We start from the raw sequence: 13,404 nt of genomic DNA on the forward strand, positions 1-13,404 counted from the left end.
GCTGTAAATAATGCTAGAATGTATAAAAGCTTTAAAGTAAAAATGTAATAAATACTTTTTATTATGTTTCATAAAGGATAAAAAATGCTTTGAGCTATGTCTACGTGTTATCTATACATGCAGACGTATAGAGATGGATGACTCCCATTCTCCTTACTACTAACCAGATTGGGGACCTGGGAGGACAGCTTGAAAAAGGCTCTGAAGTCAATTCTGTACTATACATGCTTCATAAAAGATGAATATAAATGCATTAGTTAGACACGGTGAGCTAAATTAGAAGGTCAGGCAGGGCTGGGAGGGCTGAAAAATCACACAACCAATGAGTGTAATTACTCTTTTTTAAGTCTATTAAGTGGTGTTGTTCTATCAAGGCTCAGGGGTATAGGACATGAAGAACAAGATAAAGTAATGTGTATTTATTACTCCCACTGGATCAATTTACCAGATATTTTCAGCTCCATAAAGCAAAATACACAAATGCAGCCTTTGTTACTTTTCCCAAACTGCTTTATTTTCTCTAAAAGAGGGGCTGGCTCTTGGAGAAAAGACTCATTTGCCCTGAGAAGGTCCCCAGGCCAAGCCTTCTCAGTAGGGAAATGAGAGAAAGCTGGTGAGAATCTGCATAAGGTTGGGGGCCAGGTGTCTGCAGAGGAGACACCTCAAGGCAGAATTATTGGGGTCTTCATATCTGCAGGAGAACTGGGAACTCAACATAGTGAAGACAGTGAGGCTACCGACCCTGAGGGCCTGAGTTTGAATCGTAGTTTTCCCACTTGCTAGCTGTGACGTCGTAGCAAGTCATTCAGACCTCTGGGCACTCTAACTCCTCATCTGTAAAATGGGGAACACCCATGGTGAGGGGATTAGTGGCCCCCATTTACTGGAGTCTCACTAGATGCCAGGGATGCCGCTTGGCATAAATTATCTCATTAACACCTAACAACAACGCCGTGAGGCAGCTGCTTTACAGAGGAGAAACCTGAAGCGTGGGAGGTTGAGTCGTGTGCACCAAGTAGTGGATCTCGTTTCCAAAACGCACATCTTTCTGACTTGAGAGCCCACTCTCTTGGCCTCTGTGCTCTTCGAAAACCTTAATAATGCAGTGCTGGGCTCACAGTAGGCATAAAGTAAACATTCCTTGCTTCCTAGGGTTCACAGCTGACACGCCTGACGCCAGTTAAACTCAGGGTGTGCTCTCACTGCCTTAGGGCTAAGGCTCACTGACCACTCATGAAGGCAACTAACATACTGCAAGGGGGCGGAGATACCTCTGACCTTGAACACAGAGAGCGCTCCTTGCTCAGTGTATCTGCATTGCATCACTGCAGCCATCAGCATCTCAGAATTTCTGATCGACCACGTTCCCCATCCCCTCCACCTCTAAATTACAAGAAGAGTCAACCTTGACCCCAAAGTTGGTCACATGTTCCTCCCCTTCCTGCCAGGATCCAGAGAGAAAGGCGAAACTGTATGAAACAGAACAGAATGCTGTGATTTAAAAACCTTAGCCTGCCCTTTTCTCCCTGTGTATATGAAAAAGGAAACCAAAAAACATCTGGGGTTAGCATAATTACAGTATTTTAAATTTGTGTGTACAGCAACTATCACTGATGGTGACTTTCAGGGACAAAATAATTTACAGAGCAGGATTCCGCCTGCTCCCGTTTTCCTATTTGGTAAATGGGAAAGATGTCTGCTGCCCCAGCTTCTCTCGCAGGAGGGACTCCAATAAAACAAAGCACGTCCAAATTTTTTTGAAAAAGAACAAGCCTGTATACAAAGGCATATTATTATGGAAAGCTGTCTGCTTGGTCTTTGGAGCAGTTTCATTTGACAGAATATGTGGGTGGTTGTATGAATCTAGCTTTGTCTATTCACAAACACATGGGTTTAATAAAGAGGAGTTTGTTTTTTAAGGTGTGTGGTCCATAGCTCACTAAAACACTCCTGTTTGACAAACACTGACCATGATCCTAAGAAAGGCGCAGCCCATTTTTATGCCCCTAACAATGGACAGCAGGAGTATAAATCTCCCCAGTCCACAGGAATACCTTGTGCTGGCTCCATCCGCCACTTCCTGACCCTGCCCTTGAACTCTCTCCACTTTAACATTCAAAGCCAAGAGGACAGCCACTTGGCTCTGAGTCACACTGAGAGCTTCCTGGGGTGGGCTCCGGCCAGGCCTTGCACGATCAAGTGGCTAGATGCAAGCCGTGGAGTGTTTCCTTAACACACAAATCCATTGTGTCCTTGATTACTCTTTCCAAACCCAGGAAACAAGGGTTGGGAATTTTACCATCAGGGACAAAGTGACACGTGCCTATGCTATTTGTTCAACATTCCTGAACATAACATGCAACCATAAAAGTGTTTTCAAAAGTAAGTACGCAAACTCAACCCTAGATTCCATTTCTCTCCTTTCCTTTCTAATCAGAAAAAGGACTGTCTGGTTTCTGTAGACCTCAACCATTAAACCAGATTTGTCTTCTAGTTCTGTTACCCAGGCTGGAGTGCAGTGGTGGGTATGTCTCACTGCAGCCTTGACCTCCTAGGCTTAAGCAGTCCTCCCACCTCAGCCTCCCAAGTAGCTGGGACTACATGCACACACCACCATACCTGGCTAACTTTTTTCATTTTGCAGAGGTAGGGTCTTGTGATGGTGCCCAGGCTAGTATCGAATTCCTGGCCTCAAGCAGTTCTCCCACCTCTGCTTCCCAAATTGCTGGGAATACTGGCATGAGCCACAGCTCACTAAGTATTTTTAAAGTGGCAACTATGGGCCAGATGCTATGCCAAGGACACCCATGAGATGACCTCTCTTTATCCTCACATGATCCTATGATCCCCTATGAGCTAGCATGATTAATTATCCCCATTTTATCGATGAAGAAACTGAGGCACAGAGGAGAAATCACATGTTCAACTGCTCACCAGGATTAGGATTTCCTGTTCTGCCGAGATTGGGTGGAAGAGCTCTCAGAAGCAAGGGTCCCATTGTCACTCAACTGGCAAATCATCATAGCTACCTTTTGTTAGCTCTAAATAAGTCACTGAAATGTAACTTGAAAAGGTACAACATAGCACCGTCCCCATTTAACAGAGGAAGACACTGAGGCACAGAGAGGTAAAAAATTTTGACCTAGGTTGCATAGCTAGAAAGTGGCCAATGTCTGAATTCCACCTTGTCCAACCTGACTCTCCTCAATACCTCCAGTGGACTCAAGAGATCAAATGGTAAAGCAAGTGCTAAAGTGAATATAGTGCCCAAATGGGAACAATGGGAAGAATCTGGCATGGTACCCCTGCCTTTGTTCTAACACTAAGACAGCTAAGGCACCTACCATTAGTCAGACCCACATCATTTATATCATCGTGCTATAAAATTACCAGTTGTCCCATAGGAAATTCATGGGACCATGTTCTTGCTAGATAGAGGAACCTAATGGTAAATCTCTCCATAGACCATCTATGCCATGGGGCTAGACAGAGGAACCTAATGGTAAATCTCTCCATAGACCATCTATGCCATGGGTGGAGACTGCTGTTTATTATTATATTATTTAATCTACTAAATAATAAACAACCTGTAGATGATGTAATTGCTTATCAAGAATAAATTGGGTTGGAAAAGGAAAGGGAAGGACAGCACTTTAGTGGAAGTGAGGTTGTTCTGGGAAATTGAAGGTTGAAACTGAAGGCATCATCTCTGAAAACTGAAGGTGTTTTCCCCCCTCAGTTAAGATGCAGGACACATGCCCTTGCTCATCACAGTCCTTCCTCTCTTGGAGCAGTTAGCACCCCTCCTCCCCATGCGCCTCACATCTGTGTAGTGACCTGAGGGGTGGGTTTCTCCCGTACAGGGCCAGTTCTGACAGGTGGCCCTGCCTACAAGGGCAGCCAGCACACAGGTAGGATTTGATGACGAACTGGTCCCCCAAGGAGGTTCACCGAGCTAAGAAGGATGGCAACTTCATTTTCACAAGTGTTTTACAAGGATACCTAGACCTGGAAATGGCATATCTCTAGATTTACTGTGGCAAGAAAGAGTCCTTGAAACTAATTCAATTTAATGCTAATAGTTTTTACCTGTGTGGTAAATGAAGCTTTTTGCTGTCAGTAAACAGTGAATGGAAGCTCAATGAATTCTGTACTTTGAGCTTCCTTCACATTTAACTGCCTGCTTTTGAGTCCTCACAGAATGTTGGTTGCACTTTTCTTTAATGTGCTATTATTTTTGGTTATGATTAGTTGTGTTTGGGACTCTCTCCCACATACAACCCAAGTTCCTGAGGTACAGGGATGGGGACATCCCAAACATTCACAACAGGTATGCAATAGTCAATAAAGGTCAGTTTCCTTCTGTCTGCACTGGCAGTTACTGATGTATTGGTGACATATATGACTCTGTCTTGAATTTCTGTTTAATGTCTCTCATATTTGTGCCTATTTTCCCAACTAGGTAGAATGCCTTAGGAGAAGAGAGGTTGTCTTTGCCCAGTCTCAGGATCTACCAATACATTTGGAGCTCTAACTATTCTCCTCTTGCCAGGACTAAGTACGGATCCTCATAGACAGAAATCTGGTGTTCCTTTTTCTTTTGAGAATTGGTAAGATGTAGCAATTAAGTAGCTCAGACTCTAGGGTCATGCTGCATAGGTTGGAATATCAGTTTAGCAATTTACATGCTATGTGACCTTGGGCAAATTATTATTTAATCTCTCTTTGCTTCATTATTTTCTCTTCTAATATAGGAATGGTAATACTACCAACATCAGAGCGTTGTTGAGAAGATAAAATGGCATAGCAGATACAAAAGTAAGCACGGTGTTGCGTGGCACATAAGTGCTTGCTACTTTTATTATTGCTTACTTTATAGCACCAAACACACAAAACACAAAAATATGAGTTGTTTACCTATGAACTAATTTTTATCAGCAGCAGAGTTTTCTGCAAATCACTCAAGTCCAAATTTTCAGAGACTACAAAAAGGCAGTATCCTCACCTTTGGCAAACGCTCAGGGTCACCAGGGTGCCGAGGAATGACCTTCTGTAACCTCTGGAAACCATAATCGATGGTGGGTTCGTTGAGCGCTGCAATAAAGAAGTCACACGATTAGTACATTTTCAAGAAATAAAGCAGAACATGGCTTGCAACACTAATGGTATGGAAATAACCAGGAAGTCCAAAGTTTAATTGATACTTTTGAACTGGATCAGAAGATGATTACGTGAGTGATCTCTTTGCTGAAATTTCCACCATCTGCTTTATACCACGATGGGGAGTGACCTGGCCAAAAGAACATTAGGAGTAGGTCTTGAACAGTGTTCCTTTGGCCAAATTCTACACTCCTTATGTGATCATAAATAGAAAGTAAAATGGTATTTGATGTGAGATTTTTAGGATTCACTTGAATTCAGTTGCTCAGGTAAAAACACTCAAGGGCTTGCCTGGCAGTATCTATATCCTGTAAACAGCAGGAGAATTAAAAGTATCTGCTTAACTGCAAAATCCCTAGCGGACCTCAGCTGATACAATATCTTAGCACAATTAAGCATGCAAGAGGCTGGTGAGAGCAGAGGAGAGTGAATAGCAGTGAATCTTCCAGGTATGGAAAGCCGGTGCCACCCTTGAGAGAGTCTGCAAAGGGGATGGGTATTGAAAATGCCCTGATTCAAAACCCTCACATCTGAAATGATAGATCCTTTCACCAACATTGATATTATTTGGAACCAGCGTCTGAAGTACTAGCTTAGAGCAGCCGAGTCTCCAAAAATAATCCTTGAAAAGACCAAAAGAAGAGCAAATCTGGAATAACATTTGGAGACCATGGACCTTGCTGTGTGCACACTGACCACACACTCTTCAAAGCATGCTTAAATTAAACACAATATTAAGTGGACTCTGGTCTATCATTTTCAAAATTTCTCCCTGGTATATGAAATATCTTCAGGCTGTCTCACGTGAAATAGTGGAGATGCAAAACATGGCAGCTCCTATCCATAGCCTCCACCTCCCTATATTCTCTAAGTAAGGGGTAAGTGGGTGTTTTTAAAATTTCTTTTCTTTTTTAGTGTAATCAAAGTGTTCAACCACATATTTTCTCACATGCTGAATAAAAAAGACAGTCTGTGTAGTTCTGACATTTAGCTATACATTAAAAAACAAGTTGCCACACGCTTTACTTAAAATGCATTTCCATTAACCTAAATTTTAAAAGTAAGATTCATACTAGTACTAACTTTAAAAAAACTGTATTAAATTCAAATAGGTCCCAAGGCTAATGGAAGCAATTTGTATACCAACCCAAACTGACTGGCCCACTTTTCAAAATACAGGTATGATAATCTTGTGGTTTTAAAAGGACATTTAAATTGAAAGACTGTGAATTTAGTACATAATTATACCAATAGAACCCTTTAACTTGTCAACTTGTAAATCTAAAAGGCTATCAATCATTTCTAAAGAGGAAATAAACCTTAAAATTCCTTGATTGACAGTGCTTACTTTTTATGTAAGGAAAAAAAGAAAGGAAAAAAAGGCTGCATAAAGTGGCCAGAAATCCATTTACAAAAGTACATTGTTTTACATAGGTGAGTAAAAAGCCAATAATTACACCTCCAAAAGCACATAAATCAGAGTAAGTACTTTTTCTTCACTTGTATATTTTAAGTTAGATGAACTTTAGGTAACTTTTTATTAAAAAGATTTTTTCCCCAAATGCAATGCTTATTGAAGTCATTAATAGAGTGGCATTTTCATTTAAGATAATGTAATCATTTTTGCAAATATGAGATTTAGTCAACCCTCCCCCCCATTTCCAAACAGTAAACTTTCAACCTGTCTCTTGTGGAAATTAACTAAAATTACACCCAGGTGTACCAAATCTTTCTATCTATACTAGTATATGAGTTAGGACACAGTATTTATTATTCTTTCCATTTTATGAATTTCTAAACCCTTGAGAAGAATTCTTTTTTCACATTAGACTTGTAGAGAAATGCCATAGAATTCTTTATTCAGGGAAGCTGTTACTTGTAAAATCCACGGTATTTAATCAAGAAATGCATGAGAGAGACAGGAATCAGCACCAAGGGTTATTTATCATATCCACCCCCCACCCATAATGCTACTTGCCAACAAAAATGTTTAACCATAAATAGTAGCTTTTTAGTATCTGAAAACATAATTCAGCATCCTGAAAATTCTAATTCTTGGTTTTACTTTTCAGTCTAAGTTACCAATAAAATTGGAATTGTTGCCCCACCTCTTCAATCATTAGCATAATGAATTCCTATTGTGTCTAGAAATTCATGGTTGTTAGCTGAATGACTGTCTGATGTATGGCGGGGAGGGATATGTTTCTCCGGCTATATGGCCAACTCACAGAGGAATGACCGACAATATCAGCAATTAAAAGAACCAATTCAAATATCATATGGAACTAATAGCTAAAGAGCTGAGGAGAAGTCATTCTGCTGTCACAGAGTAATTGAATTAGACATATTAAACTCATTATTCAAAGACAAATAAGGATTTACTCCATGGACGTGTACTATGAGAGAGGAAATATTTAAAGAGTAAGGCAAGGGTTTTTAACTTATGTCCCATGCCTTTATGATTTGCTGTCTGTTCATAGTTTTAAACAAGTTAACCGGCCCTCAACACAGGTATTGAATATTACAATGGAATTGTCCAGGGCTGCAGACAAAGCTAACATTAAAGATGCTAGACAAAGCTCACTGTCCTAGATCCAAAGGAACCTGATGATTTATCTGATTGCACTGACTAGAGAAAAAAATTAAACCAATTACTGAGTGCGGGGGAGCCATCTGACAAAGACTGTTATTTTAATTGCCCCCACAAAAAATATATTAAATATCTGGGAAGTGAGGGATGGCTAATTTAAGACACCCTCATGGAATGGAATATGATGCAATCCTCAAAAGCAATGACATAGGAAAAAATATTTACTGATATATTGCTTGGTTAAAAAGTAGATTACAGGAGCACGTATACAATATAGTTACTTTTTTAAACAAGCATATATAGAATAAAGAAAATGTGTCTGTATAAACTGCCAAATAGTAGTTGTTTCTAAGTAGTGGGTCTTAAAGTGCTTTTCTTCCTGCTCTTTTTGCTGTGAATTTTCTAAATTTTCCACAATGAACATGTATTACTTTTATAATCAGAGAAAAAGGTTAAGAGCAAGAGATTGTTGCTGAGATGGAATCTGACCTGCTTGTATAAAGTAATGACATAAGAAACTATGCATTAAAAGGGGTCTGTATACCCTTTAATAACCTTGCATAGGTTATTACAGACCACAAGAAAAATAAGTAGTATACTTTTGGCCAGTTGTATAAATATGTGACTATTCATAAACTCTCTGAAAATCAACAGAGAGAGTAACAGGGAGGAATCATAAAGAATGGTATATTTATTTCATCAGTGGGGGTAGTCATACCTTAGGGACATACATCTACTCTGCAAGAATGTAATATAAAGTTAATCCTTCAACAAAGTGACCTCATTGTACTCAAGCGCAGGGCTCAGGAGGCACCAGAAGAAATGGGACTAACCAATTTTTTTTCCCCTCAAACTTGGGACAATTCCGAGAATCTGGTAGAGCAAGAAAAAAAAAAAAAAAAAAACTTAATTGGACACAATTAACCACAAATAAAGAAGCATGAGCATCTTAGATTGAAAAAAGAAAAACAGATGAAGCTGTAAACTGCAAGAGGAATGGAATGATGAGAACAGCTTGTGTGGCCCTGCTTCCAAATACCCAGTCCACACACTCTCTGAAAAGGGTTTGAGAGGGCGTCACCCTAAACCAGTTAGGAACGGTAACTGAATAAGAAAAGATCGTAGGTTTAGAAGAATCCGTTATCCCAAATAGAAAAGCCTCAATGTTTATATCATGAGAATAAAATGGGGCCAATGTATGCATTTTAAAAATTCCAGAAGACATTATACATTTATTCAGTAATCATTTTTAGCGCTTACCATATGCTCAAGGAGAGGGGGTGGCATTCGTAGGAATGAACTGTTTAGTGTCACAATACCATCAGCCCTTAAAAACAAACTTTCTGAAAGGTACACATAATCCAACCCCCAAAGACAAATGAAATCCTCTACTTGCAGAGCTGGGACGCAGCTCAGCATCTCACAGTCGGGTCCTCCTCATAGTCACCACCTCTGCTCTGCTCTTCTTTCTGACAAAGTCTAGGGTCACAATACACTTAATGGGGATACATTAAAGAACCATCAGGTTATTGAGGGACCACAGCAATTGAATTCAAGCTGTCTTCCCCTGACCCCTTCAAACTCATTTACTGGTAGATATTTACTGAACCCACATAGTAGGACTTTGTGGGGTTGTATACAGCTTATGGAGGGGTACATCTGAAACATTTCCTGCAAATGCATAAAAAGCAAGATCAAATGCTCCTGAACAGGAGAGCAAGCTTGCAGGGTGATGTCTCAGCTGAGATTTCAGAAGGATCCCCTCATCCACAGCTATGATGTGATATTGTGGAATGGATATTGGTGGGATGTATCTGTTGTATGCACCAGGATGCCATTTCAACTGTATCAACATTACTACTTTTGAAAAAAAAAGTTTATGAAATGGTTCAAAGAATCAAACCGTTTTATTCTGGCTTTATGTTGGGACTGCTTATAGAGGGGCTTTAGGTTCCTTCCGGATCTCATCATCTAGAGGGCTTTAGGTTCCTTCCAGATCTCATCATCTCAGACCCCTAAAGGCAACCAGTAACTTTTATTCCAACCAGCCTCTCAGCCTTTCTCTTTATGGGCTTCAATCCAGGTGGTGGTCAAGACAGAACAGCTCTGGTTCTACAAAGTTACAATCTCTAATGTCCAAATGTGCATGCAGCATGAAATGCTATACGCAAAGAAAATCGAGATAACACAATTTTTTATGCACTCATACTAATCACCAACTTTACTCTTAATAATGAGTGAATTCTAACCAAACATATATGTGGCCTTTTTTATGCCTATAGTCTCTTTTTCTTTTTTAAAGAAATCCACTTCACAAACACATCAAATAAAGGAAATTCTCTGTAAGGGGGTTTATTTGCAAATTAAAATCATATAGTCAAGCCAGATGCATTCTCAGTTATGAAAATTGATTTTTCTCTTTTTGGAGTTTCCTTTTAAAGAAGTCACTCCTCTGTCCCCCTTAACTTCTTGAATACTTATTCTTGGAAACAATGGAAATGAGAGGCTGCAGAGTTCTGTTCAGAAACACCAGGGGAAAAGTGCTTTGGGTGCCATTCCAACATTGGCTCACAGAGTTCCCTGCTTTTATAGCTTAGCGACTCACTGCCGTGCTTTCACATATTTCTGGGGTTTTAATTTCCTTTTTTTAATGGTTGTGTGACATGATGTCATTTTGACTGGAAATAAAAAGAAATGTAGATATTAGGAAGGCAATATTAATATTCTATTGCCATTTAATGTCCAAACAAATATCTAGACTCTATGCCAAGTAATAAATAAAACCTCATAGCAGAGGCAATGATAAAACTAGCACCTGGGTCTCCAAGCTTCCCTGGTGACTACTCTATATTTGAACTAAAGGAGTAACAGCAGAGCATTTCCCTCCAAGGCAGATCCATTCTGGGCATGAGAGTTATTACATATGTGTTAGGCAGAGACTTTTTGTTCCATAATGGCCTCATTTTTCCCTCAGTCACTAAATTAACAACCAGAGGTAAACAATAAAACAGCAAGTTATCTTCATGAATCTATCTTTAAGACTGAGTTTAAAATATATAAACCAAAAAATCAACCAGAAACCTAAACAAGGCCAGAAATATTGTTCATGAGGAAATTTGTTGCACTTCCAGCCATTTGGATATTTCATTACCTGCCTAGATGTTTGATGCACAAACGGCACACCAGGTCACCTCTTCGGTGGAAGCGATACACTTCCTAAGAAACCTAACACCAAATTCCTTGCAAGTAGAGCTCCTGCTTTCCCCGTGAAATGCTTTTACAGCTGGGTGCCCCTGCCTCTGGAGCGAGTGAGGCTCAGAAGGGCTTCAGGGGAGGACTCACTGAACCACAGAAAGCTGTAACTTTCTGCAACAAGGGTGTCAAGACGAAGCCAACATAGGCAGACTTCACCAATATAGAAGCCAGAGGAAAATTTCCAAACTGCCTCTGAACACGCCCTGATGTCTTATTTGTAGTCTTCGGGTCTCTTGATGTGTGACAACAACTTTGAGATTCAAAAATCAATCAAAGGAAGCAATACCTCTCTCTACCACAGGCACAATCAGAGATATTAGGTGGCTTGAGTGGCTAAGTCCTTTTTACAAAGAGTATAGCCAGGGCAACATGCAAAGCAAAGGCTGAAGACAGAAGGTCAACTGAAAAGCAAAGAGCCTAGGAGGATGAAACAAAGCAGGGGCGCTCGGAGGAAGACTGATGAGGGAAGATCCTCAGGACTGTAGCTTGGAGTGCAAAGAACTTGCATGTGCTTGAAAATTAACAACTCTTGGAGAAGTAAAAGCAATCAAGAAGTGGAACAAAGAATTAGGAGACTTGCTTTTGTTTTTCAAAATGAAATCACCTTACTGGTTTTCTAAAGCTAAAAGTAATGTTTACATAATTATTATATTTAAGAAAATGTTTAAAGGCAGGGAAACCCCCATAATATCCCCATTCATGTAGAAGCATGATTGATATTTTAGTATGCTTTCAAACATTTTCACAATACTATTTTATATATTTTATAAAAATATAGATTATATACATGCTTATACCTCTTTCTTTTTGATGTTTGTAGCTTACCGTATTATACAGATAGACATAATTTATGTAACAAATCCTCCACAAACTAGAATGTAGGGTTTTTTCCCCAAAATTTTCACTGACTTAAGAAGCATTATAATGAGCACTTCTCAGGATAAAATAATATGCACATTTCAAGTCTTTCAGTATACATATCTCCTAACTATCCTTCGTAAAATTTATGCCAATTTACATTTTGACAGGTTACTTTCAAAGGCATCTGCAAAAGAAAACTAATTTTTAGGATTTTGCATCTCGAAGTCAATTATTCTCTAAGTTATAAGAACCTCTGAAGATTGTAGGTGTTAATAGGCAGTCACTATGATTCCTTGTAGAGGTGCCATTTTATTTTATTTTATTTTTTTGAGACGGAGTCTCGGTCTGTCGCCCAGGCTGGAGTTCAGTGGCGCAATCTCGGCTCACTGCAAGCTCCGCCTCCCGGGTTCACGCCATTCTCCTGCCTCAGCCTCCCAAGTAGCTGGGACTACAGGCGCCCGCCACCGCGCCCGGCTAATTTTTTCTATTTTTAGTAGAGACGGGGTTTCACCATGGTCTCGATCTCCTGACCTTGTGATCCACCCGCCTCGGCCTCCCAAAGTGCTGGGATTATAGGCGTGAGCCACCGCGCCCGGCCAGAGGTGCCATTTTAAACATACCCTGAGGTCATATAAGACTCTTTTCAGTAATAACAAAGTACTTTCTAGAAATTATCTCCTTGGTTCCTACAATGTGCCCTTGACGTAAATGTTAAAAATTACTCCTAATTCAAAGGTGGGAAACTGAGGCACAGAAAGAGTTGGTTGCATAAATTAGCACAGAAGCCTCATTGTTTATATTTTTGCAGTCCTTTATTCCAAGATGACTATTTTATGTTAATATTGATGAACCTCAATTTGCAGCACATTAACAAGTCCTGATACCAAATAAATTAAACTGCTGTTTTTGCTAAATATCTGTGAAACAAAATCCCAGCACTAACAGGAATCTGTGTGCCTCAGCTCCTGACATTTTACACATGAACAAGCCATTTCGTGGCCTGATTTTATTACGTAAGGCTCACCATGTCAACCAACACAAACCTTTCAGGGAGGCCGCCCTAGTATTTTAAATTTGCCCCCAAATGCTCAAGAAACTGTTTTCTGTCTCATCAAGTTCTTCTTATAGGTCTAAGCCTACAAGGAGCTCTCAAATGCTGATTTGACTTTAGAGAGAGAGACACAAATGCTGTCTCTGAGATACATTAAACCAATTTATACTACAACCGGTTGGCATTTTCTGGATGTATGTGAGAAGTTACTGGCAGCAGTGGAGCATCTCTTCATGAACAGACCCCTTTCTTGCCCTGGAGGGCTAACACTCTGTCTAAAATGGGAAGTAGGTGAATCTCCAATAATTAGGAAAAATTGTACTGCTCTCTAAGTGTACTACAGTTGATGAGAAAACCTGCCTGTTACTGTGTATGATGTGCTCTGAACAGCATAGCCTTCCAGGAGCCTTAATTTAGATTCTCAAATTTGATCCAAGTTTAAAACTAAAATTAAATCCCTCGAGCAAACAGAAGTTTAATGTACACA

General features: G+C 39.9%; 1 protein-coding gene across 21 annotated transcripts in view; it reads right to left on the reverse strand.

The window, feature by feature from the left end:
* Positions 1-13,404, reverse strand: part of EBF1 (EBF transcription factor 1) — a 412,068-nt gene that overhangs the window by 30,142 nt on the left and 368,522 nt on the right. For all 21 annotated transcript variants that reach the window (XM_015141336.3, XM_015141335.3, XM_015141334.3 and 18 more), the window contains one exon: positions 5,006-5,094. In XM_015141336.3, coding sequence (XP_014996822.1) covers positions 5,006-5,094 — 89 coding nt within the window. The remainder of the gene's footprint in view (positions 1-5,005; positions 5,095-13,404) is intronic.

Source organism: Macaca mulatta, chromosome 6 (genome assembly GCF_049350105.2).
Source record: "Macaca mulatta isolate MMU2019108-1 chromosome 6, T2T-MMU8v2.0, whole genome shotgun sequence".
Lineage (NCBI taxonomy): Eukaryota > Metazoa > Chordata > Mammalia > Primates > Cercopithecidae > Macaca > Macaca mulatta.